Source organism: Microcebus murinus, chromosome 16 (assembly GCF_040939455.1).
Source record: "Microcebus murinus isolate Inina chromosome 16, M.murinus_Inina_mat1.0, whole genome shotgun sequence".
Taxonomy (NCBI): domain Eukaryota; kingdom Metazoa; phylum Chordata; class Mammalia; order Primates; family Cheirogaleidae; genus Microcebus; species Microcebus murinus.
In genome coordinates, this window is record NC_134119.1 from 32179064 (window position 1) to 32206980 (window position 27917).

Genomic DNA, 27917 nt, shown 5'->3' on the forward strand with positions numbered 1-27917 from the left:
CACAATGTTGTATATTTCCCAGTTTATTTCTCTTTGCCAGAATTCAGTTTCCATAAGAATAAAAACTGCTTGCCTTGTTCACTGCTGAACCTCTAGGGCTGTGGCTGGCATCCAAAGATGGTTAATACATTTTTGTTGCCTGGAAGGACAGGTGGATAGGTGGGTTGATTAAAGGGCAGAAGCACAGGTTGGAGCAAGAACTACAAAGAGATATATTTAAAACAACCCTGTCCTCAAAGACCCCAGAAAAGGAAGAGAGATTCAACTGTCAATCCCTGGGGCCTTTGGGGCCAGCTAAACTTGGCTTTAGCTGTTTCTCCAACTGTATGAGGAAAAGAAACTAAAGTCACGATTGTTATTAGTCACGAACCCTTTCTTTCAAACAAATCATATGAAATAATCTAATATGTAACCCAAACATGATAGCCAAAAGCAGATTTATTCTTATAGTTTAGTCTCAAAAAAATAAAAATACAAAATCATCCAGTGGTTACGAGGAGTCTAGGAAAACCTGTCCCAGTAATGCCAACTTAGAGGTGAAGGGCTGGCTAGGGCAGCTGAGAAGTGGGACTTTCTGCTTGGCAGGCTTCTTCTCCCTCACCTTGTCATAGTTTTCATGTGAGAAGAATGTTCCTGGCCCCGCTGGGGGTTCCCATGACCCCGAACTCACAGTCTTTTTCTGAAATCTCGACCTGTTCTGTTTGAGAGAGTAGAATTCCCTCATCAAGCCTTCCACTTCCCACTGCTCTTCCTTCAGCCTCTGGCAACAGTGCAGGGCGGCGGGGTCGATGGGGTGAGCTTCCGTGTTGAAGATGTACCCCCCAGCCCCCAGGATGCACTCCCCATAGGGGGTGATCACCGTGTCAAAGGTGGAGCCATTGTTGTGGATGAAGTTGGTCGGATCGAACAGCAGGTAGAGGTATTTCACAGTCTCGGCCAGGAAGAACGACTCCATGCGGTTGTCCAGCTTGTGGTCTCGCAGATCTTTGATCTGCCACGTGGGAGAAGGAAGCGAGTCAGAACAGCGTCGCAGTTTGGGAGTAAGGGTCAGCTGACGCCCATTCTAATTCCTACTTTGCCACCAAGCAATTGAGGACCTTTGGGCAAATCATTTAACTTTTCAGAGCTGCATTCTGTTCCAAGCCATCATCTCACCTTGATTATCATGACAGCTTCCAACTGGGCTTCCAGCTTCCATCCATAACCCTACAGTATGTTTATACCATATGTCTCACCTGTCACTTCTTTACTCAAAACTCCCTGTTGACACCCCATCTCACACAGGCTAAAAGCACAAGTCCTTACCATAGACTACCAGATCCAACCCTCATCTCTCACCCCTCTAATCCTTCCCCTTGCAACTCTGGACATGTGCCCCTCTGTTTCCTGAGTCAACACATACCGTCCCACCCCAGGTTCCTTGTATTTATTCTTCTTTTGGCCTGGAGCAACCTTCCCCCAGACATCCTGATAGCTTTCTCCCTCTCTTCCTGCAGATCTCTGCTCAAATGCTGTCTCATCAGAAAGGTCCCTTCGGCCCTTCCTACATGAGTGACAATCTCTTATCTGTATCTATAGACTTAATCATACCTTCTAATGGTGGCAGAGGTTCTCATTGTAGAAATGTATCATCATTGACTTAGCTAATCCTCCCTGGATGGGCATTAATGTGGTCACCAAGTTTTTGCTATTGCAAACAGCTAATAAGGAGTCTTATTTAGAAAATTTCAACTGAGTATACAGGCATGGATGAGCAAGACTACTTGCTACAAACATTTGTTCTAGCTTCTCAAAATTAGCAATACATTTTTAAAGAAAACTAATTCTCAGTGGACATCTATGTTACCCAAAAAACATGACTCAAATATGGATTTGACGTATCAGAATTATTACTCTCTTGCCCTGTTTGGCAAATGTCAGGCGCCTATTCCCATAATTCACTTTGGAAGACCTTCAAAGGGCTTCATTTTTGTGGAAATAAGTCTAGCATTCCTAAGAAGGCCCCAATGGGCTTTTCACAGAATACAACATATTTAAAACCAAAACATCATTGCTTTATTTTTCCCCTACATATATAGATGTCTTCTCTTCAAAAATATATATCTAAATTTTATCTACATTTTAATATATATTATACATACATTACAAAATGTTGCAAAAGCAATTTTTTGTTTTTTGAAAACTCTCATGCCCTAACACAAACTCTATAGGCTTTTCAGGGCGTTTTCTTCCAGACTATTTTCTGAGTTTTTTGTTTTTGTTTTGTTTTGTTTTTGTCTTTGTTTTGAGAAAGAGTTTTGCTCTGTCACCCCATCTAGAGTACAGTGGTATCAGGATAGCTCATTGCAACCTCAAACTCTTGGACTCAAGCAATCCTCCTGCCTTAGCCTCCTGAGTAGCTGAGGTGCGTGCCACTATGACCAGCTAATTCTTCTATTTTTAGTAGAGCCCAGGTCTCACTCTTGCTCAGGCAGGTCTTGAACTGCTGACCTCAAGAGATCCTCCCACCTTGGCCTCCCAGAGTGCTAGGATTAGAGGCCTGAGCCACCGCACCCAGTGCAGACTATTTTTCTTATACATCTGTTTTTTATGTGTCTATATGGTTGTTTATTTGTATCTTGCCTGCTTGGGGTCCTATAAGGTGGTGAGGTGGCTCTCAACCGTTTTCCTTTTTTTTTTCTTTGTAGAGACAGGGTCTTGCTATGTTGTCTGGGTTGGTCTTGAACTCTTGGCCTTAAGTGATCCTCCTGCCTCATCCTCCCAAAGTGCTGGGATTACAGGCATGAGCCACTGTACTGACTGCCTCTTACCCTTGACCCTTTCAATCCATTCTCCACAGAGCAGCCAGAGTGATCTTTCTAAAGTACAAATCAGATCATGTCACTGCTCTGCTATAAATCCTACCAAGGCTTCTCATTCCCAGCAGAATGAAATCCCAACTCCAACATGGCTTACACGAAGCCCTACATGGTCTAGCTCCTGCCTATCTTTGGGACTTTATCTGTTCCCCCTTTCCTCCTGCTTCCTCCACTCTGGCCACGCCAGCCTTTCTGTCTCCCAGATACAAGTTCATCACTTTTGCTACTAAAGTGTAAGCTCCATGAGAGCAGGGGCTTGGGCTTTCTTCATGACTATAACTCTGGGGCCTAGTGTGGCACCTGGCATGTGAAGGACATTCAGTAAACACCTGTGAGACCAGCAGCACTGTTGTGTTAAGGAGCCCCAGGTTTGTTCTTTAGTTCCCCCAAATACAAAATAAAGGGGTTATGTACATCTCCAAGGTCCCCTCTGGTGCTATATTCCAGAATTCCCAAAGCTCCCCATTGATAAGGCTCTTTAGCAGCAAGGGAAGAATTGGAAAATTGGAAGCAGCACTTTCCAATTCTTGGGCCCATGGAAATACTTACTGTCGCAAATCCGCACTCCACCTTGCTGATTTTTTCAATGGATTCCACAGCATCTCTTCCAAGTTCTAAGAGGGTGGGATCCCCTGTGGCCCGGTAGAGGTACATCGCGCTCTCAATGAGTTCTGCAAAGTCCAAAGCAGACCCTCCTCACCCAGTGGCTGTGCAGGGATGGCTTGGGGCCCACTTGGGGGAGTGAGGGATTCCTCTCCATAATACCTTGTCCACAGGGTCCCAACAAGGAGGAGGATGGGATAGTTCATCCAATGCAGAGTTTTCAAAGCCAATGCCCCCAAACCTGAAGCTCAGTGGAGACCAGCTTTAAGGCTGACCAGGGACTCCCACCCAAAGGAAGAGAAGGACGGCCAGGCTCCGGGACAGAGAAGGTGGCAGAGGCTACTGCCTATTTCCCAACATCTATTCCCTCCTCCCTCTTAGTAGCAACGTCCCTAACTTCAGCCATGCTCATGGCTGCCTAGACTCACAACTACTCCCCGTAGCCGAGTGGGATTAAGGACACCACGGACAGCCATATAAGCCCAGAACATGAGAGAGAAATAAATTTCTATCTTAATTAAGCTACTAATTTTTTCTGTCACCCACAGTCTAACTTAATCCTAAAACTTAAAAAGAAGAGTATGGGCCGGGCACGGTGGCTCACACCTGTAATCCTAGCTCTCTGGAAGGCCAAGGCAGGCGGATCGTTTGAGCTCAGGAGTTCGAAACCAACCTGAGCAAGAGCGAGACCCCATCTCTACTATAAATAGAAAGAAATTAATTGGCCAACTAATATATATAGAAAAAAATTAGCCAGGCATGGTGGCGCATGCCTGTAGTCCCAGCTACTCGGAGGCTGAGGCAGGAGGATCGCTTGAGCCCAGGAGTTTAAGGTTGCTGTGAGCTAGGCTGACACCATAGCACTCACTCTAGCCTGGGCAAAAAAAAAAAGCAAGACTCTGTCTCAAAAAAGAAAAGAAAAGAAAAGAAAGGAAAAGAAAAGAAAGGAAAGGAAAAGAAAAGAAAAGAAAAGAAAAGAAAAGAAAAGAAAAGAAAAGAAAAGAAAAGAAAAGAAAAGAAAAGAAAAGAGTATGAACCTGTCATGAAAAGGCTCTTTTTGAGATGGGAATGGACAAGAAGATGGAGGTTAAGATATCGGAGAACCAACCCTGAACCTGATGAACATGCAGTCATCTGTGCCCTGTGCCCACAATCAGGTGATGTCTTACCCTATTTTATGCCACGACTGGAATCTGATGTTCTGACGTGGCCTTATCTAAAGATGAGTATTAGCAAATGGGAGTGGGTCCGGATGAGAATATTTATTCTGGAGATAAGGAAGGCAGGGAAGTGTGCTCATTGCTTTCAAATACCTAAAGAACTGTTATGGGAAAGAAAGAGTTGACTGAGGTGGCCTCACAGTGGGTGGAAGCTACAGCTCAATGTGCGTTTCGACTTCTTCACCCATCTTTTCTCAGAAGGGGAAGAATCTTCTTCCCTCCCTGTGTCAACATCTCCCACAGAACTTCTCCTATACTGTTTCCTCCTGGCTTTGGTCAGCACTTCTCTCCCTTCTGACTTATTACTGCAAATTCCAGTTCTGACTTCAAAGCAAAAGTCTCTGCCTACTTCCTTAATTCTCTCCTACTTCCCCCTCCCTCAGCCCACAGGCCTCTGGACAACGGCTGATCTAACTGCTCATGTCCTAAGATGCAGCCTGGGGCACACTTACTGGCAGATGGCCACACACTGTGTGTGTTCAAAGGCGGAAAAGACAGTGCACTCGTGGGAGGCCCCCACTTCTGCTTCTAGCAGCTGGTGGGGTCAGTGCTGCAGGGCCAGCCATCTTCTTTCTCTTCCCCACACATAGGCCTCTTAATTATACAAGTTACTATTTTACTTTTCTGTATGTCTGGCCAACTCTCTAGAGGAAGCTGACTGCTCAAGATTTAGATTTGGACTTAGGAGGAAGTAAAGGCCCTCAGAAACCTTTTTGTCTTTTAGAGACAGGGTCTCACTCTGTCACCCAGGCTGGAATGCAGTGGCGTCATCATAGCTCACTACAGTCTTGAACTCCTGGGCTGAAGCAATACTCCTGCCTCAGCCTCCTGAGCAGCTAGGGCTCCAGACACACACCACCTCACCCAGCTCCTCAGGGGGCCTTAGGCTAAGCTCTGTGCTCCAACTCTGCTGACCAGTGACATGTGCTAATGTATAAGGCACTGGCCAATCCAGTGGCAGAGTAGTACCTTGTGTCCTGTTCTATTGTTTTGGGATAGGAAGGGTGGCTGCACTAATGCCCTCCCGGATTCCTGACGGTGGTGCCTTACTTGCCACTAGTGCCTTCCTGCCAGCCTGTCCTGCCAATGGAAGAGGTTGCCTCTGTAAGTAGCAATCTCCCTGTCACTGGTGGTAACTAAGCACAGACTAGGCAACCACCTGAGAGAGCTAGTACAGGAGGATTTCAATTAGAAGCCTTCTCAGTTTTCCTCTAATCCTGAGATTGTGCAAGCCTATGTCTTACATTTAGTCTGAAACTCGGATCTTCATTTTATCTACTGGTAACACTAGATATGATACCTTCTCAGAGTTTCTCTTTAAACAAAAGTACCATGAGAACAAATGCACGGGAACTGCCAAGAACAGCAGCCTCTAAGGAGTCATAGTCACTAATTAGCTCTCTATGCTTGCTGTTTTACTCCCTCTCCTGTTCCCCTCCACGATTCCTAGAATAATCACTCTGGCTAGAGGAGGAAGGAAACGGGGTACCGGATGGCAGGATGGGCAGAAGCCACAAAGAAGGCCTGTCCCACAGCCAAAGGGCAATTCAGGTGAGAAGGTGGGAAGTGTCTAAGACAATGGTACCCTGACCTATTTTGGGGCAGGGGATGACTGTATGTGCTGACTAAGCTTCCTTCCCCCTTGTCCTCCTCACAACTTTCAACTTTCCTGAAGTGAATCAGAGGACACAAGAGTTGGAAAGGAACTTCTGACAATAGCTAGTGTGTCACCCCTTTCTTGATTCTAAGCTGCAAACAGGGAGGTGGATGAGACTGATTCCAAAGGTCCATCCCAAAGTTCTAACATCCCACACTAGAGAAGCATAATTTCTCTTACCCACGGACTTAGGAAGTTTGCTCATACTTCTGAAAGCCCGATGGCAGGAGCTCTGGAGTCAACCTGACTCTCCTCTCTCATTTCCCAATTTGATATAGCCTACGATGCAGTTAGGAGACCCAGATTCCAGTCCCAGCTCTTGCACGCGACAGCCTTGGGCAAGCCATTTCACCCACTTGACCTCAGTTTCTATATCTAATATAATGAATTCCTTGCAGGAAAATCCAGAGCCCCAGGAAGGATCAGATGGAAAAAATGGACTCGTGAGCAGTAGTGGAGCACAGAGCCTTGTAGAGACGCGAGGGTCTGGGGTTTGAAGAACCAGAGCCTGGTGTGCTCTGGTGGAGCGCCCGAGACGCTGCTCACCTGGCCGAAGTGGGTAGCCCTCTCGCTTCTCCACTGTGTATCCCTGAGGAATGTTGTAGAATTCCGGAAGCCCTCCAAACTGCTTCCATACGGTGTAGTAGTTGAGGAAGGTCCTCATGGCATTGTCAATGTCTCCTATCAGGCTCTGTGGGAGAGAAGTGGCTGTCAGGCAGGCAGACACCAGGCATAAAAACCCACAAACACCTCAGGGAAGAGACAAAGCCTTTGGAGCCAAGAAACCCTCAATTAGACCCTGGTCTGCCTTTACTAACTCCATGGCCCTATGCCAGATACTTACCTTCTCTGAGCCTCATCTATAAAATGTCAAATACAAAACCTACCTCATACCTTGTTGGAAGGAACAGAAATTGTATCTCTGGACCTTCACAGTCAATGTTAGCTACTAACAGTTTTTGAATTTAGCCAGCCAGTTCAAAATTGTAAGAATAGGGTAAAGGCTGACAATGCTAAGTCTCATTCCCGCCCAACAGATAACTATTTTCATTAGTTTCTTGTATAATCTTTCAGAGTTTCTTTATGCAAATATAAGCAAAAATGAATATATATTATTTTCCCTGCACTAAAAATAGCCTATTAAATAGGCTGTTTTGCAGTTTCCTTTATGCATTTAACAATATATCCTATTTTTTTACCTAAGTACACAGAGAGCTCCCTCTTTCTATTTATGCAGTTGCATTATACTCCATTGCTCAGACCATAATTTAATCAGTTCCCTATTAATAGTTATTTGGCTTGGTTCCAACAATCAATGCTACAATAAATAATCCCGTACATATGTCACTTCGAACATATGCAAAGAGTAAAAATTGTCAGAATTAGGATTGCTGGGTCAGAGGATATATGCATTTATAATCTTACTAGCTGTTGCTAAGTAGCCATCACTACAAAATATGAGCTCATGGGGAAACAACTGACCTTGACATCCCGCTGGAAATCTCACGGATAGAACAAGCTTGACATTTCCCACACAAAATTCTTGATTCCCTCATTTTCCCACAAAGTTGCCCCCCTACTCTGATGGCTCTCCCTTCTTGGTAAATGGCACCACTGTCCACCCAGTTACTCTGGCCAAAAACCCGGTCATCATTCTTGACTCCTCCCTTGTCCCCCACATCCATTCCATCAGCTACTGCTGCTAATTCCATCTCCACATCATCAAGACTTTTCTCTCTTTATCTCCAGAGCCGCCACCTGGTCACCAGAATCTCCCATTGGGATGACTTCAGAGGCCTCCTCGCTGGTCCCACCATGCGTCCTCTTGGACCTCCCTGAGGCAGCCAGAGTCACTGTCTTGCTACACACACCAAACCCCAGGGGCTCCGCACGGGCTTAGCATGAAGTCCCAATGCCTCGCCACGGCCCTCACAGCCCTGCACAAGCTGGTCCCTGTTGACCTTCCAGCGATGGGGCTTTTCCTTCCCTGGTCTGTGGACACACTGCTTTCTTTATTTCTGATAAGCACCCACCTCTTTCCTGCCTCAGGGCCTTTACACATGCTGTTTCCTCTGCCTGAAACAGCCAAGAAGCCCCAACTCTTTACCTTTCAAGAATCAGCTTAAGTATCACCACTTCCGAGAGGCCTCCCCTGAACACCTGTCTAAAGTAGTCCCCATCCAATTTCTCTATGTCAGCCTCTTATTTGTTTCCTGCACTGCAGTGTATTATTTTACGTATTTGTTTGTTTACATTTTTCTTTGTGTCTCCTATAAACTTCCTGAGGCCAGGGCCTGGGACCCAGAAGGCATTCAAATATTTGCTGAGTCCATGAATGAACCAATTTAACATCTTTAAGCCTCCTTCTTTCTTAACATCTTTAAGCCTCCTATTAAACAACATTCATCTCAGCATGTTGTGATGATTCCACATAAAGTGTCTGGTAAATTGTTCTTTCATCTTATGAATTTAATTGATGTATCACCTTTGTGTGTCAGACAACTACCAGGCACTGAGTAGATGTTTAATAAATATTAGCTATTAGTGTTGTTATAACTTCACAGGGAAATAACCCAGGAGCCCTAGGAAAAACAGAAAAAGTGCCATGCACAAAGCACACAAACTCCAGACAAACTGTGATGGAAACTTTCATTATCAAACCCTCTTTCTTTATTTTTTTATTTTAGGAAATTTGGAAAATAAGGGCATAAAAAAGCCCCCTTTAACCCTACCACCCAGATATAATAGCTCTGATATCTACTATTCCAATGTTTATTTCAAGATGTATATATATATGGTTTTTTTTTTTTGAGACAGAGTCTCATTTTGTTGCCCAGGCTAGAGTGAGTGCTGTGGCGTCAGCCTAGCTCACAGCAACCTCAAACTCCTGGGCTCAAGCAATCCTTCTGCCTCAGCCTCCCAAGTAGCTGAGACTACAGGCATGCGCCACCATGCCCGACTAATTTTTTCTATATATTTTTAGTTGGCCAATTAATTTCTTTCTATTTTTAGTAGAGATGGGGTCTCGCACTTGCTCAGGCTGGTTTCGAACTCCTGACCTTGAGTGATCCACCAGCCTCAGCCTCCCAGAGTGCTAGGATTACAGGCGTGAGTCACTGCGCCTGGCCAAGTTACATATATTTTTAAAAAACATACAGGAATAAAAAGATAAATATCTTCTTAATCTTATACTAGCAGACATTTACTATATGACTTTGTTGTCTTCTGTTCTTTAATATACAAATCCAAAATTTTATAGAGTTGTAATGCATATGTATTTACAGTAATGGGTATTTAAGGGGTATTTTTTGTTGTTAAGTCTACTTAATCAAATTTTTAAAAAATTTAATTACCACTCCTAATTCACTATAGTCCAATACCAATCTTCATTCCTTCATGTTGCCTCCATTCTTGTTCACTACTTCTTCATGTAACAAAGGACTTTACACATTAGTTCTATTTATTTATTTTTAGACCTGTCACCCGGGCTAGAGTGCAGTAACATTATCATAGCTTATTAGAAGCTCAAACTCCCAAGCTCAAGGACTCCTTCTGCCTCAGCCTCCTGAGTAGCTAGGACTACAGGTGCATGCCACCACCCCTGGCTAATTTTTCTATTTTTTGTAGAGATGGGGGGTCTCACCCTTGCTCAGGCTGGTCTTGAACTCCTGATCTCAAGTGATCCTCCCGCCTTGGCCTCCCATAGTGCTAGGATTACCTGCATGAGCCACTGTGCCTAGCCTTAGTTCATTTTTAAATTCAAGTTATCTAACAATCCACTCCATCAAAATACAATCATTTATTTGTTACTGTGTTATTAGACATTTGGATCATTTCTAGTTTTTCTTTGTCATCAACTTTGCCACAGGGAAATCTGTATATAAGTTGCATCTTTCCCTCTTGAATTACTTTCTTGGGGAACATGCATAGAAATGGAATTAAGCAGGGTCAGGGTATGATCGGTTCTATTATATGACGGGGTTGTACAAGGCCGGGTGTGCTGGCTCATGCCTATTATCCTAGCAGTCTGGGAGGCAGAGGCGGGAGGATTCCTTGAGGTCAGGAGTTTGAGGTTGTAGTGAGCTATGATGACACCATCGCACTCTAGCCCTGGGCTACAGAGTGAGACCCTGTCTCAAAAAATAAAAAATAAAAAGTAAAACTGATCTATATGTACAGTATAAATAACGAATAATCTTCAAGATATATTCAGTGAAGAAAAAGGTGCCAAAGAATATGTTCCTATCTAAGTAAAGAAAAAATGGGGCAGGGCGAGGTGGCTCACGCCTGTAATCCTAGCACTCTGGGAGGCCGAGGTGGGAGGATTGCTCAAGGTCAGGAGTTCGAAACCAGCCTGAGCAAGAGTGAGACCCCATCTCTACTATAAATAGAAAGAAATTAATTGGCCAACTAATATAGCTAGAAAAAATTAGCCAGGCATGGTGGCACGTGCCTGTAGTCCCAGCTACTCGGGAGGCTGAGACAGGAGGATCACTTGAGCCCAGGAGTTTGAGGTTGCTGTGAGCTAGGCTGATGCCACGGCACTCACTCTAGCCTGGGCAACAGAGCAAGACTCTGCCTCAAAAAAAAAAAGAAAAAGAAAAAAGAAAAAATGGGGATATCAATATATACATATTTATTATATTAATATTTATTGGTGTTCTGGAAGGATAGACCGAAAACTGATATACAGAAAACAGATATACAGGGGCTGGACTAAGAAGAGGGTCAGAGGGTGGGGGCTCAAGATTTACTTTTCACCGTATTCCTTTCTTTGCTTTGAAAATTTCTACCACATGCTATTACCTTTTCTTAAAATTAAAGAAAAAGCACCTAGATTATAAAAACATTTTGGTTCATGTAATATTTTGGAACACCTAGAGGGCAGATGAGACAGGCTCTAAGATCCCTTCCAGCTCCAACTCTTTTAGACAGATCATGTAATGGAAAAGTAACGATGGCGGCAGAGTAGCCCGGGCCACTTACCACCTTCTTCACACCCGCTGTTAAGAATGAGACTGGACAGATGCACAGTAGAGAAACAGCTGTTGCCAGGGCTGCCTAGCCTGGAAAGATGCTTTATTTTAAGCAGTACAATATACCATGGCAAACTGGAAGCTCAGTTCCTGAAACTTTAAAGCTCCCCTTGGAAAATTCAGTTAGGCAGAATCTGTTTTTTTTTTGACACAGAGTCTCACTCTGTTGCCCCAGCTAGAGTGCCGTGGCATCAGCCTAGCTCACAACAACCTCAAACTCCTGGGCTCAAGCGATCCTTCTGCCTCAGCCTCCCCAAGTAGCTGGGACTACAGGCATGCACCACCATGCCCAGCTAATTTTTTCTATATATTTTTAGTTGGCCAATTAATTTCTTTCTATTTTTAGTAGAGATGGGGTCTTACTCTTGCTCAGCCTGGTTTTGAACTCCTGACCTAGAGCTATCCACCCACCTCGGCCTCCCAAAGTGCTAGGATTACAGGTGTGAGCCACCATGCGCAGCCTAGTATGGCAGAATCTGAATCTTTTTTTTTTTTTAAGACAGAGTCTCACTCACTCTGTCACTCCAGCTACAGTATAGTGGCGTCATCATAGCTCACTGCAACTTCAAACTTCTGGGCTCAAGTGATACTCCTGCCTCAGCCTCCCAAGTAGCTGGGACAACAGGCACGTACTACTGTGCCCAGCCTAGTTTGGCAGAATCTTAAATCTACCTAATTCACTCTAGGTCTCTCTCCCATCCCCAATCCACCCCCTCCAAAAAAAGTACTCAAACAACTAAAGTACCATATTTGACTTGTACATCAGAATGAGCTTGCTTTGTCAGTTCCATAGAAAAATAGTCACCCTCTTTGATCTTCCCTACCTGAAGACCAGGCCAGTAGGCCTCCAAGGACTGGAAGACTGGCATGGAAACAGTCCCCTTGTACATCTGCACCCACAGGTACCAGTCATCAAAGCGGGTGTAATTCCGAATGGCTTTGTTATACTCTGCAGTAGAGAGATAGAATAATGCACACGTGAATGATCAGGGAGACAAAAGGCAAGCCTTGACCACAGAAGCAAAGACTTACACTTTTGAAAGATCATCCTGTGATGGCCCTAGCCTCAAAGCAGACTAGGATGCAATGAGGCAAGCAGACGAAAGGAGCATGGGTTCTATAATCAAACTTCCAGGCCCAAATTCCATTCCTGGCTTTACAATTTGCTAGCTGTGACCCCGAGCAAGTTTTTCCCCCTAAGCCTCAGTCCTGTTATCTGTCAAATGGGAAAACTACTATTATATCTCTTGTGGGATTGTTCAGTTATTTATTTATTCAACAAATGTTTGCTGAGCCCCTACTAGGTGCCAGGCACCTAGGAGGTGGTAAACAAAACAAAATCTAGCCCTCATAAAGCTTACATTCTAGTAGGAACTGGAATTTATACTTCATACCTCTTCCCTAGATTGTAAATCCATGAGGGCAGGGACTTTGTTTAGTTTATTCCAGAATCCCCAACACTAGGACAATACATAATAAATATGCACAAAAAATATTACGTGAATGAACAAAGTACAAAACACACATGCAAATAAATAAGATAATCTTACATAGTGTTGTAAGGATTAAATGAAACACAGTGTTTGGTGCATCAGTGGTATTAAATAAATATTTGTTGAATTAATGAGTAGCACAGTAGTCCTCCTATTCTCAGGGGATATATTCCAAGACCCCCAGTGGATGTCTGAAACCCTGATTAGTACTGAACGCCATGTATACTGTCGTGCACCACATAACATGTTGGTCAACAAGAAACTGCACAGGTGAAGATGGTCCTATATGATTATAACCGAGCTGAAAAATTCTATGCCTAGTGACATCATAGCTGTTGTAATTTCAGAGCACAGTTTGTTACTCACGCGTCTGTGGTGACGCTAGTGTAAACAAACCTACTGCCCTGCCAATCATATAAAAGTATAGCATATATGATTATGTACAGTATGTAATACTGGATAATGATAATGGAAAGCTATATTATTAGTTTATGGGTTTTTTTTTTTTTTACTACACAAGACTTTTTATTTTATTTTATTTTATTTTATTTTATTTATTTTTGAGACAGAGCCTCGCTCTGTTGCCCAGGCTAGAGTGAGTGCCGTGGCGTCAGCCTAGCTCACAGCAACCTCAAACTCCTGGGCTCAAGCGATCCTCTTGCCTCAGCCTCCCCAGTAGCTGGGACTACAGGCATGCACCACCATGCCTGGCTAATTTTTTCTATATATATCAGTTGGGCAATTAATTTCTTTCTATTTATAGTAGAGACGGGGTCTCACTCTTGCTCAGGCTGGTTTCAAACTCCTGACCTGGAGCAATCTGTCCGCCTCGGCCTCCCAGAGTGCTAGGCACTCCTAGGCATGAGCCACCACACCCGGCCCAAGACTTTTTATTGTTATTTTGGAGTATTCCAGAAGAAGCATTGTTATCATAGGGGAGGACAGCTCTGTGCACGCCCCTGAAGACCTTCCAGTGGGCTAAGAGGTGGAGGTGAAAGACAGTGATACTGATGAGCCTCCGACCCTGTGTAGGCCTAGGCTGATGTGTGTATTTGTGTCTTACTTTTTAACAAAAAAGTTCAAAAGGTAAAAAAATAAAAAATTTAAATAGAAAAAGGCTTACAGAATAAGAGTATAAAGAAAATGTTTTTGTATAGCTATACAATGTGTTTGTGCTTTAAGCTAAGTGTTATTACAAGAGTCAAAAAGTTTTAAAAAAAACTAAACCGTGTGTAAAGTAAAAAAGTTACAGTAAGCTAAGGTTAATTTATTAGGAAAGAAAGAAAAATACTTTTTAATAAATTTAGTATAGCCTCGGTGTGCAGGGTTTACAAAGGCTACAGGAATGTACAGTAATGTCCTAGGCATTCACATTCACTCACCACTCACTCACTGACTCGCCCAGAGCAACTTCCAGTCCTGCAAACCTCATTTGTGGTAAGTGCCCTATATAGGTGTACCATTTTTTATCTTTTATATCATATTTTTACTGTCCCTTTTCTATGATTAGATATGTCTAGACATAAAAATACTTATCATCGTGTTACAACTGCCAACAGTATTCAGTACAATACACGCTGTACAGGTCTGTAGGTAGGAACCATAGGATACAGCCCAGGTGTGTAGTAGCAGGCTATGCCATCTAGGTTTGTGTAAGCACACTCTGTGACATTCACACAACAACAAAATCACCTGACACTCCTTTTCTCAGAATGTATCCCTATCGTTAGGTGACACATGACTGTACTGTCTTTTCCTGTATATACATACCTGTGATAAAGTTTAATGCATAAATTAGGCATAGTAAGAGATTAACAACAACAGCTAATAATAAAATAGAACAATTATATAACAATATACTGTGATAAAAGTTATGTGGATGTGGTCTCTCTCGAAATATCTCATTGGACTATACTCAGTTATTTTTGGCCCTTGGTTGCCTGCAGGTAACTGAAACCATGGAAAGTGACACTGTAGATAAGGGGGACTACTGTAGCCATAACAACAGTCACATTTGGTGCCCAGCAACTCCTCAGTCTTGCTAGAGTCTAAGGGCCTGGGGGGTAAGATGCGTTTCTCCGACAAGCATTACTCTAGTCCCTACCTCGGGCAAAGCACTGTGGGAAACACAAGGATGAACGAGGCATGGATCCTGCACTCATTTGGTAAAGCTGTAACTGTTGATGACAGCTGACTGCAGGAAAGATGCTGAAGGCTCTAAATTCTGAGGAAGGATCAAGCTGCTTCCTGGGCATGGTGACATTTAATGGGGCTTTGAAGGGTGAATAGAGTTTGGACACAGGAAAACAGGAAAAAAAGGTATCACAGGCAAAGAAAACACCATGTGGAAGGGCCAGGAGATAAGAAATCCAGAGCCACACCCACGGAGTCTCCTGTGGGAAGACAGATGTACAGCAGGCAGCAATCGGGCAGTGTATGTCCATAATGGCTTTGAATGCAGAATTCAGAATTGATTCTGTAGATAATTGGGAGCCATCGAAAGTTCATAAACAAACTACACATTAACAGCAAAACTCATGGGAAAGCCCCCCAACCCCGCCCTTTTTACCTAGGAACATAGCCATGAGCTTCTTATCCTGAAGCAGGATGGCTCCTTTCACCAGGTACTCAAAGTAGGAGTCCACACCAGCCCCGATGCCTGCGTCCTGGGCCACCCACTTGCCAGTGAGCACATCAATGTGGTTGCCGACCTACAAGAAAGAGACATTGTTCCCAGGGAGGGCCCAAGGCCAAAGAAGGATCTTACTCACCACCCTGACTACCCGGTGAGATGCAAAGTAGGCTCGCCAGTGCTTCTTGGGAATCCTGCAGGTGATGGGAGAGAGAGGACCAGGCCGGATCATGGCCAGCCTTTCTATGCATCTGTGGGGTAGACATGCACTCATGCACATTTATGAGGACTTAATTATACACGCTGGGCAAAAAATGAAAAGGAAAAATGATTTGGAGTGTTTATGCCCTGCCTAGCGTGAGTGTGAGATGGGAGATGAGAACTTGCTGTTCTGACAATCTGTCTCAGACCTCTCAGCATGTGATTTCAGTATCTAAAGAAACAAGACAAACTTTACATATTTCCATAAATTAACTCAGGAAGGATGCCCAAGACACTGATAGAGCGGTTGCTTCTAACAAGAGGAACTGGCTAGCTGGGGGCCAGGGGCCAAAGCGGACTTTGCCAATGTCACTGAGTCCTTTTTATGTATCCTTTGACTTTTGAACCATGTGACTGTAAAGCCTTTTTAAAATAAATTTTAAAGATTTAAATGAAGAGGTCTAAGTTTCACGTAACTTAGACCCTCATGGAAGCTGGTAACTTCATCTGGTACTCAAAGCAATAGCTCACTGTTCTGTGTTAACACCCTCAGCAAGGAAGACTGAAAGTAGTTGATTTGGAAGGTGAGTTCCTAGAAACACCATTGTAGGAGGGGGAAAGTGAGGAAGGAAAGGGGAGTCAGTTCATAACAGGTGTCTGATCAAGTCAGTATCCACTGTGGGAACTGAGTTCAATCCTGCTGGGGAGTGCTGGGATTCAGTGTAGACCATGAGCCTGGAAATGATCCCACCCAAGGGGTGGGGAACTGCAATGTTTACCCACAAACTCCCATCAGTATCTGTCACTGGTTGACAACTGCTGGTGGGTAGCCTTAAGTCCTGACTTCCAGCCAAAGGCAAGCAGACCAAGAAGGCTCCAGGCACCAGAGGAGGCCCACAGGCAAAGAGGCACAGGTGACGGCAATTGGAAGAGGGGCCAGTTGCATGGAAACAATAAAGGTTGAGAGGATATGGGCAGGGCACTAACAGAGTCAACTCTGGTTCCAGTGCTGGAGGAAAACCTGTGTGAGTTACTATAGTTCTCCAGAGTGGCACCTTCTTAAGGAATCTGCAAGGATTCCTCCCATAAGCTTTACTTTTTAAGTTGAATTAGTGCCAGACTTTGCATAAAATGTGTCAGGACCTTAATCACTTTCAAACACAGTCTTCATCAGTCATAATGACTCAGCAAAGTACGTATTAATGCATTGATGTTATTGCTAATGAAACTGAACCAGAGAGGTTGAGTGACTTGCTCAGAGTCACACAGTTTCGATGTAACAAGGCCAGGGCTTGAATCTAGTTTTGACTAACTCCAGTGTTATTTCCTGGATAGCTTTGGCTCAACTACTGTTAGTTTCATTGGATTACCCTGCTTACGAGCTGAAGCCAATCTTAGAAATCATCTGGTCCAAAGTGTGTTCAATTTCCTCAGGTCACAGGTATTGGAGAAGAAAGGGAAATTCTGGGGTCACGTAAGTTTGGGAAATACTGAGCTAAGCAAAGTTAAATCGATGTCTTTACTATAGCATTTCATAACCTTTATTCTGCTCATGCTTATTGTTTTTTTCTTAATTTTTTCTTTTATTGAGACTTTCAAATGAAATGCTCATGTTCATTGTAACTCTCCAAAAAAAGAATATCATATATAGTATTCCCCTAACTTAACTGGCCAGGAATCACTTTTCCAAGGACTATCCATTCTCTCTCTCTCAGAACTGGAAACACAGTTTTACCAATATAGACAAACACTAAAAATGAAAGCCAGATGAGCTGACGACCTAAGGTCACTACGTGAGTCAGAGTCAAGGGCACAACATATAAGACCCCCTCCCTAGAAATCAGAGAATCTCAACGGGCCAAAGCTTAACACAGCCCCTAATCCCTCCCAGAAAATGTGTTCTCCTGTTCTCTTTCCCTTTGTGCCAAACTTGAGTTGGGGCCTTGGTCTGCTTTTAGTGTCCTCAGCCCAAATCCTGGACCACTCTCAAGGTCACCCTAAGACTCCCTTGGCTCAATTGCAACTTCTTGCTCAGAGCCCGGGGCCTCGTAGGCGGGGACCAAGGTGGCAAACTTGACTCAAACGGGAAGGGCGGTAGCCGACCTACCAGCCCAATATCTGATCGGCTCTCCCAGAGGCGTGTCAGGGCCACTCTGGCCACGTCTTCAAACACGGGGTCACCAGTGAGGCTGCTCAGGGTGGCAAATTCCACAATGAAGGTCCCAATCCCTGCCGTACATGTGACAGGCGTCTCTCCCGGGTTCACACCGTGAAGCAAGTTCACCGTTCCATATGGCATGCCAGTGGGGGTCTGAAAAGCTGAACAATCAAAAAATTATGACCCTAGACAGGAGCAGGGAAGTAGGAATAGTTTTGATACAGACCCCAAAGCCTGAGACCTTTGCCAGCACTTCTCTCTTCTCCTGGGTGATCTGCTAGAGTCTGAGCCAGAGAAGGATAAATGTCATCCCTGGAGCAGCCACCTAACTCAGATGCTGTCAAACGCTACTCGCATAGCCCTCAGGCTCCTGCATGTGATGAGGGGTCAAGGAGTAGGCTGTGCTCCAGCTCGTCACACTGCACACACACTCACTTTAGCTACCTCTACTTCTTTTACACCATGCCTTTGGAGGGCAGGCAGGTAACTTCGTGTGAAGCAGGCTGCTTGTAAGCTCAAGGAATGGTGAGGCCTGTGGCACACCCATGAGAGCGTGCCCCATGTGAAGCCATTCACAGGTTTTTTAAAACACCATTGTGGCCAGATGAAACTTATCTGCAGACCCTAAACACTCCCAGAGGAGCCAGGCTGAGATCCCTGATTTAAACATCGAGTTGAGCGGCTAAGTTATTTAAAAGAGAAAAACAAAATAGGACATAAACCACTAATCCCATGATATAGCCCAACCCTCGATTTACAGGTAGGGAAAATCATGCCTGTAAAGAAATGATTCAGGCTGGGCGCGGTGGCTCATGCCTGTAATCCTAGCACTCTGGGAGGCCAAGGCAGGCGGATTGCTCGAGGTCAGGAGTTCGAAACCAGCCTGAACAAGAGCAAGACCCTGTCTCTACTATAAATAGAAAGAAATTAATTGGCCAACTAATATATATAGGAAAAAAAATTAGCCGGGCATGGTGGCACATGCCTGTAGTCCCAGCTACTTGGGAGGCTGAGACAGGAGTATTGCTTGAGACCAGGAGTTTGAGGTTGCTGTGAGCTAGGCTGACGCCATGGCACTCACTCTAGTAGCCTGGGCAACAAAGCGAGACTCTGTCTCAAAAAAAAAAAAAAAAAAAAAAAAGAAATGATTCAGCCAAAGGCCACACAGAGAAAGTCAAACGGAGCTGGGATGGGAACGCCTTCCTTGAGGCCACCCTGAACCCCTGCCCAGTGTTCTGCCCACCCCACCCTCCTGCCTTCTGATTCAAGACAAGAACTGGACAGCCAGCCAGGGGCAGAGATTTCCTCTCTAGGCCAAAAGGTCAAACAACTCTGGAGGATCCTGTGCGTCACCAAATTGTGAATAAAGTTTGTCCAAACTTCCAAAACCACAGGGTCCAGCAACTTTGTCCACTAGAGACAAGAAACTTGCTCTTTGGCAGGCACCGGCGAGTGGCAAGCAAGGAGAATGCAAATCACAACCAAGAAGGGCTCTAAGGAATATTTCAGAAAAGTCAGGCAGTATTAAAAAAAAGGGGGAGTAATAAAATCCTATTTTTTGACTTTTCTTAAATGACAAAAAAAAAATAAAATAAAATAAATGAGAGAAGGAGCAACTAGGCAGAGTTTCCACTAGGGATGAGTCATACAGGACATGATGTTTGCAAGGAGACACTCAAGCCTCAAGCCATGAGCGAGACCTGAAGCAGCTCACTCGCTGTCCTCGGCTTCCCCCAAGGACAAGAAGCAAGTGTCACATGACGGGATAAATACGTGAGAGGGCCGGGAGGGTGGTGGAAAGCACACAGTGACGTGTTTGGGTATGAAAGCCCCCAGAGCCTCCGCCACACCCTGCAGAGAACACAGTGTCCAACTGATGCTACTGAGCCTGGAGTTACTGCCCCTCTCAACAAAAACACCCAGGCGTGGCCTGCGGCCCTCTCGTTTCAATAGTATTTGAGGTTCGCTAAGCAATTTCTCCTTTTTACCTCATTTTAGCTTCCTCAAAACCCAACATGGTAGGGAGGTGGAAATTATGACTCCCATATGATGGATGGAGAAACTTGACTGTAAAGAGGAAAAGTGGCTTCGTCGAGATTTTTGGCTGGCAGAGCCAAGTCTAGCATCCAGGGCTCCTAATGCTCAAACCAAGCCTCTTCCCTGGGTCCCTGTTATTCCAGCAGTGTGTGGGCCTGAGAGGGGACAAAAGGGCTCATTCAAAATAAGGGCAAGGGCCTTCTACCGCCAGGCTGGCCCATATCCTGCCCCTGCAAACAATAATTAGGTCAGCTCATCCCTCCTAGGTAGGCCATGGCCCCAGAAGGCCCTTAAAATGCCCAGAACTCTCTTGATTAGGTACCTAGGGGTAGAAACGCCAAGTATTTGGGTGAGAAATACAAGGAACTAATTCAGCATTCCCACTCTCATCCCCAGCCAGGGAAGCAAGACCTACTGGACTTTGTCTCTCCCCCATCTCTGTGTAGGTCTTACCTGGGAGGAGTTTTCGGGCTGCCTCCTCCGCCATCCTCAGGAGAGGTCCGGAACAGGGCCATCCAGCCTCCACTTCCACCCCAGCCTTCTTCGACAGCAGATGAGCAGACAGGAGTCCTCCTACCACTGCAGATGGTACAAAAAGCAACTGTCATAGTCCCAACGACCGGTTTTTCCCTTGTGCAAATTAAACCTCAACACTCTGTTGGGGATGCTCACTGGGAAGGAGCAAGAGCCACCTAGCGAAAGAAGAGTCCCTTAATCCCACATATCTGTACAGTGTCAAGTTTACAGTTTTTCTTTTGATGGATCACAATAATGGCTATTTTTTTTAAGTTCCTACTATGATCCAAGCACAAGGTACTACTAACTCCTCCTCAGATGCAGATAGTGAGGTTTAGGAAGTAAAGTGACTTGCTCTGGCTCACCCTTCTAGTAGGTGGTAGGGCTAGGTCTGTCTGATCCAAAGCCCACTTTCATTTACTTTGTCATTCTGTCTCCCAATCACCTATCACACCTAGGGGCAGGAGGGAAGAGTGGCTATTACCTTCATTTTACTAATTTATCTATTGCAATTTATTATGCAATATTTAAAACTTATAAAAAGACACAAAGGTTTTGTATCTGGAAATACAGCTAAATAAGATATCCTGAATGGCCCTCTCAATGAAGACAAATGGTGAACTTGAGTTTCAGTCTTCCCCTCTTCCTGGCAGAGGGAGAGCAGGAGACAAAGGCAGGACCTGCCCCAAGTACGAGTTTGAAAGAAGGTTCTTACATAAAGTTGGAAAAGAATTACATACTCTGTGTAAGGATGAATTAAGAATAAACTCTGCACACTGCCCCTAGTGTACAGTAGGGAAAACTGCATGCCTCAAATGGTGCCAAATAAAGGGAAGAAAAACATTTCCTCCTGAGAATTAGTAACTACAAGCTGGTATTCATTAAGTTTTACTGTCTGAATGCATACTAACAGGATGGTCTAGAAAACCTTGAACCTTTAGCATAACGTGGGTTTTGGTAGGTAGTGTGCTTCCAGCCATGTGGCAGAAGTAAACAAAAAATGTATCTGGAAGAACTCATCTTCAATCTAGGCCTCAATCAATTTCACAGATAAAGACTAGGAAATGAACATACAGATAAAAAAAAAAAACCACAAAACATACAAAGAAACAAAGCATTATGAGTAAGAGCCAGCAGAAATGAGAGAAGAACAAGATCTATTAAAACTTCAGGTATTAAAATTATCAGAATAGAAAATAATAATGTGTAATATGTTAAAGAAATAAAAGAGGTTGAAATATATAAGTAGCAAGAAATTATAAAAATGACCAAGCATATTTATAAAAGAACCAAGTAGTATTCCTAAAAATGAAAAATATAGTCATTGAAATTAAAAATTACATGGATAGGTTTAATAGCAGATAAGATACAGCTGACGAGAGGAGTAGATTTGAAGACAGATCAAAAAAAATTTCCAAAATGCAACACAAAGAGACAAAATATTTTTAAAGAGATTTAGAGGATATAGTGAATAGGTATAACGTATATCCAGTTGGAATTCCAAAAAGAGAAGAGGGAGAAAATGGGGGAAAGGCAGTATGTAGAGAGCAAATAGTTAAGAACTTTCTCAAATTAAGGAATGATACCAACCTCAGACCCAAGAATCCTGAGCAAGATAATAAAAAGAAATGCACATTTAGACACATCATGGTAAAATAGCAGAACATCAAAGAAAAAAAGGTCTCAAAAGCAGCCAGAGTCCATGTAATAATGATCATTAAAGCTGGGTGATATGTATATCTAGCTCATTATATTATTTTCTCTACTTTTGTGTTTGTTTGAAGTTTTCTATTATAAAAAGATTTTTAAAGAAGGGGGCAGTCAGAGTGAAAAGGAAAACAACAGATTATCTACAAAGAAATAACAATCAAATTGATAGAGTACTTCTTAACAATGAAACCAGAAGACAATAGAAAAATTTTTCAATGTAATAAGAGAAAATAACCATCAACCTAGAACCATATGCCCAGCAAAAATATCTTCCCAAAGTCAAACAAAGGAGGTAAGATAAAGACACTTTTGTGTAAACAAAAGCTGAAAAAGTTTGACAAGAACACACCTGCACTAAAGGAAATTCTAAAGCAAATACTTGAGAGAGAAGGGCTGAGACACCAGAATATAGTCAAAAAAGTGGTAAATACTTGTGTAAATCTAAAACTTCCAACTGTATAGAATAACAATTATAATGTATGGAGGATTTAAAACAAAGAACTAAAATATATAACTGTAACACATAGGTCAGGATGTCCTCAGAGCCAGGTTTTATATTATTCAGGAAAACAAAGATTTTCATTAAATTTTGACTTTAATAAATTATGTTTGTTAAGTTTGCTAGGAAAACTATATAAAAAGTTTAAGGACAGAAAAAAAGGAAAATAGAGAAGATGGGATATATAGCACAAGTAACACTATAGAAATGAATGCACATATATCAGTAATTACAATAAATGTAAATGGATTAAATCCTTCAGTTAGAAGAAAAGATTGCCAGAATGGATAAACAAAATATAATATGCTATTTATAAAATATATATCTAATCATAAAACTACAAAAAGATTGAAAGTAAAAGGGTAGAAAAAGATACCCTGGGCAAACATCAATCAAAAGAAAGCTGGTATAAATTCTGTTCATATCAGAAATGAAGGTATTAGGATAACTTTCAATTACAGATAACAAATTGGACTCAGAAATTGTGAGACACAGCAACTGCATGCCCCTCTGCTCTCTTCTCTTTTTAAAACTTTTATGTATATCTGGAATATAAGTTTCTTTGCAGAAAACATACAAAATAAGGGGGGAAAACAGAACTCTGCCATCCAGAGGTGACAGCTGCTGTAAAGCCAGTGGCCTAGAGCAGGCGTCTTCAAACTATGGCCCGCGGGCCACATGTGGGTGTTTTTGCCCGTTTGTTTTTTGACTTCAAAATAAGATATGTGCAGTGTGCATAGGAATTTGTTCATATGTTTTTTTTGAACTATAGTCCAGCCCTCCAATGGTCTGAGGGACAGTAAACTGGCCCCCTGTTTAAAAAGTTTGAGGACCCCTGGCCTAGAGATTTACTGCAAATAAGGACTGTGGTAGCTTCACAAGAATCTTTGAAAGTCTGCTAAAAATATTAATTCTAGGACCCAACCTGGAGATCTCAATCCATTAAGTTTAGGGTGGAGTCTGGACATTTGAATTTTTCAAAAGTCTCAAAGTGGTTCTTATGGGCAGCCATGTTTGGAAATGTAATGCCCTAGACTTGCACTGTCCAATACAATAATCACCAACAACATCAGACTATTAAAATTTAAAATCATTAAAATTAAATGAAATTTAAAAATTCAATTCCTCTGTTGCAGTAGATACATTTCAAATGCTCAATAGCCCATGTGGTCAGTGGCTACTATACTGTTCAATACAAATATAAAATATTTCCATCATTGCAGAAAATTCTATTGGATAGATAGTAAGTCCCAAGAAGGCAGGAATTACATCTTTCTTGTTCACAGCTGTATGCCTAACACCAAATAAATGTTAAATATGTAAGCAATCCTAGCATATTTCTTTCTGGTCTCTTCTCTGTCCGCTGCTCATCTTCATGTCTGAAACCGATGGGGGATCCTGGGACCTCCCCACCCTACCCTTCGGAAGGAAAGAAGAGCTCTGTTAATCACAGGTTTTAGCCAAGTGCCCTGGCAGGGTTCACAAGATCCCATACACCACCTCTTGGTTTATACAGAGGCAACTTTATACTTTTTTCCTTCCAAATGACCGAGAGGGCAGCCCTTACCTCGAATGTTGGTTTCAAACACAGAGGCGTTCACATCAATATCAAAGTCCACGTTGTCCTGGAGCACTTCAACCACTCTTTGGAATTCTGAGACATTTCCCAAAATCTAGAAGGAAAAGAGACCTGACAATGAGCTTTCTCCGGAACTAAAGATGCTGGATTCAAAGTCTGGGATCCTATGCTGGTGTGGCCCTCACTTATTCAACTTGAGACCTCCAGTTACTGTCTGAGGATTGGTGACAGACTATGAAAACACTGAGAGCTAGACATCACCCTTAGGCCCAATGTGAAAAGACTGGTTAAGTAAATTCTTCCATACCAGTTCAAAAGTCATTCTGTATCCATTTAAATGGATACAATATACAGAATGCAGATTCCACAAGGAAGTCTCAGTTAGGCATCTGTAATGGATATCAGTTGTTTTAACCCTCTCTTGTCATATTTAACCTTGTGAAAATATTACAGGTTGGTTGGCCCAACACTGATTTATTCCCAACCTTCTTTACCCCTATAGCCCCCAGCATAGAGAATGGAAAGGCAGATGCTTGTTTTCTCAGCTTCCTTTGTTGCTAGAAGTAATTATGTTACCCAGTCAGTTCTGACCCTTGAGAGGCCTACTGGGGGTACTTCTTGGAAAACTTCTGTTTTCATAATAAAAAGGGCCAAACCCAGCTGATACGGCTTTTACTGTCTCAGTCTTTCTGCCTTGAATGCAGATTCAATCTCTGGAGCTGTGGCAGCTACATTAGACCATGAGGTACTAAGCATGAGAGTAAAAGCCAAAACTCTAATGACAATAGAATGTAAAGCTACAAAGAGGCTGATGGCATAGTTGAGTAGCTGACTCAATTGTAGAAATCACCTCCAGACTTTCTTTTACTTGAGAAATAAAATAAACCCTCTTTGTTTAAATCATCAGCCAAATACAATCTTCATACCTTTCTTCCAATAATAACAACCAATTTTCCCTTGAGGAATTACCCTTCTCCCACAATCACCCCTGTAGTTATCAAAGAACTTGGCCACTAGAATGTAAGCCTCTGAAAACAAGAGGATGTCAGAGTCTCTGTATTCCCCACAGTTATATAAGCCTGTCACAGTTCTCTGTACTTACCAGGTCCTCTATAAATGTTTGCTAAATAAATGAACCTGAGTATGTTGGAATTCATCATTTCCCCCTATCTAGCTGGGCAACCAGCCTGATGCTTCAGAATCGAGAGATGGAAATAAAAGTCCTAGGAGAGGAATTCATTTTTCACCCACAGTCAAGCTGCCAGAAGAGGAAGGATGTCAGTTATACAATGGTGGAGAGGAAAAGGAATAGACAAGATACTTACCAGCAAGGTGTCCAAGGCATCAATTAGAGTCAGAGAAAAACTGTAAAAGGACAGAAATCCCAGCTGCTTAGTAAGCAAACCAAACACCAGATATTAGGGCTGCCCCAGATCAGAATTCCCTCAAAACTAAGGGAGGCACAGTGATGCGTCTGCCTGTTCCACTGACAGTCACAACAGAGAAGCCATAGCAAAAATCACCAGGATCCTCTGACCCACTTAATGCACCTGGGAGGCTGGGCTGACATAGCTCAATTGTAATCAAACACATCACCTGTATTCTTTGGCATTCTTCTCTGCTATGGCAGGCAATACAAGATTGTAGCTAAGAGCACAGGGTTTTTAGCAATTCCACATCTAGGAATTTACCCCACAGTGCACAGAGTAGTTTGAGAATGCTTATAGCGTTATTGCTTAGAACAGCAAAAGGCTGGAAAGATCCACACATTGAAGAGTAACTGAGGTAAAAACAGCGTAAAACTATAAAGTTATCAAAAGGATTGTTAACCAGAGTTCTATGTGCTGATGGAAAGATATTTAAATTATGTTGTTATGTGAAAAAGACAAGGTGCAGAATAGGTGACACAGTATGTCTCTATCTGTATTACAGAAAGAGACATATGTACTGACAGAAAGCAGATTAGCAGCTGTTAGGGCCAGTGGTGGTGGAGGTATTAACTATAGAGGGACACAAGGGAACTTTTTAGGGTGACAGAAGTGTTCCATATCTTGATTGTGATGGTGGTTACTATACACTTAAAATGAGTGTATTTCATTATATGTAATTATACCTTTAAGAAATTAATTCTAAAAAGGTATACATATACACATCTATATGTATAATGGTATAAACTGAGAATATTTCTGGAAAGATACACAGAAGAGTGAATGGTTGGAGTTCTTGGGTATGGGAGACATTTACTTTATTTTATATGATTTTGTACTGCTTGAATTTGCCATTTGTAGATACTTTTTTCCAAACTAAAACAGAAAAACCAGCACAAGTTCTAAGTTTACTTAACTTCGCCAGTCCTTAGCATACTCATTTGTGAAACAGGGATAATGTCACTTAACTCTCAGGGGTGTTAAGAGAATCAAACCACATGACATAGTAAAATGCTTAGCACAGTGTCCAATCAATGTCAGCTTCAGCTAATGCAATGATTCTTCACTCAGCAAGGAACAAGACAGAGAATTCCAGCTTTCAGACATTTTATTTTAGTGGAAATGAGAAAAATAAACCAGCAGATAAGTGAAAATGATAGTATCAGAGTGAGAAGTGATACAAAGAAAATAAAACAGGTGACTTGTGAGAGTAACTTAAAAGGGGTGGGTGGTTAGGGAAGCCAATGCTGAGGAAATGACATACTGAGCTGTGAGTGACAAGCAGCAGCCAGTGATATGAAGATAATGGGGAGAGAGTGTTTCAGTCACAGAGAACACAAAGCTGTGAAGTTTTGGGAATGCCACACCCCCTCCTGAACCTGTTTGCCCACTATTAAAGGAAGGGGTTGGGTCTTCTGACTCTTGAGCCCTTCCACGATATCTTACTACTCCAGAAATTTGCCTAGGTCCGCACAGCTGGTGCCTGAGGCTGAGGGCTGAGCCCGAGCCCAAAGGCCCAGCCCACCCAGCCTAACCCAGGATTTTTTTTCACTGCGAGAGGCTGAGCGGATCCTGGGGGTGCTGACATGAATTGGGGGGGAGCTCGGCTGGGAGCTTTCCGGAACCGGTGAGGAAACTGTGAAGCTACCAGCCCCAGCTGACCCGCCCGCCTAGGACCCAATCGCCAGACCCCGGCCGCCCCCCTTGCCCCTCCACACGCACTACCTGCCCCAGGTGTCGTGCCCGTCACAGGTGAGAGGTCGAAGCTCATCGAAGGGAAAGGCATTCTCCAAGTAGCTGTCGTAGGCGTGGTAGAACATGGCCTTGACTCGCTCCCTGGGCCGGGGACGAGAAATAAGGCATGGGGCCCGAACACGAAACCAGGAAAGGGAAAGAACAAGAAATAGGGCGGAAAGTGGGAATGACTAGCTGATATCTGCCTGGCGCCCAGCTGCGGGGTCCGAGCGAGTCAGGGTGAGGGTCCTGGGATGGACGTAAAGGGAAGGGACCCGGTCCGCGCTTCCCATTCCCCAGCTATGGAAGGGCGGGAGCCGGGCCCCCTTCACCTGTAGTGGGCGGGATCGGGCGCCGTGCCGTCGGGACCTGGAGCACCATGGTGAAGGGGCAGCAGCGCGCACAGGAGGCTCAGCGGGATGAACAGCTGGAAAGGCATAGAGCTCCTGTCCTGTCACCGCCGCCGCAGCAGCAGCCACCACTGCCACCCGCTCATCCTTAGAGCTGCAAGGGGGTTCTTCCGGGATCCGCGCCACTGCACCTGCGCGCTGAGAAAT

At 43.6% G+C, this 27917-nt stretch overlaps 1 protein-coding gene across 1 annotated transcript; it reads right to left on the reverse strand.

Moving 5' to 3' along the window:
- Positions 1-420: 420 nt before the first annotated feature.
- Positions 421-27917, reverse strand: EDEM2 (ER degradation enhancing alpha-mannosidase like protein 2). The gene is made up of 11 exons (XM_012755183.3): positions 27693-27917; positions 27352-27462; positions 25525-25564; positions 24188-24293; positions 20349-20474; positions 17808-18019; positions 15437-15578; positions 12199-12323; positions 6885-7029; positions 3408-3529; positions 421-991 (listed from the first exon to the last, which is right to left on the reverse strand). Exons 1-11 carry the CDS (start codon positions 27797-27799, stop codon positions 491-493), a joined length of 1737 nt encoding a protein of 578 aa, XP_012610637.1. The 5' UTR covers positions 27800-27917; the 3' UTR covers positions 421-490.

What these genes read in the sequence shown, in the direction of transcription:
- EDEM2 (XM_012755183.3), bottom strand. Translation starts at nt 27,799, where the DNA reads ATGCCTTTCCAGCTGTTCATCCCGCTGAGCCTCCTGTGCGCGCTGCTG. An exon ending in GCTCATGGCTATGTTCCTAG is followed by an intron (nt 12,324 to 15,436) that starts GTAAAAAGGGCG and finishes TCTCTACTGCAG; the next exon opens with AGTATAACAAAGCCATTCGG. An exon ending in TGGAGTGCGGATTTGCGACA is followed by an intron (nt 992 to 3,407) that starts GTAAGTATTTCC and finishes CCCACGTGGCAG; the next exon opens with ATCAAAGATCTGCGAGACCA.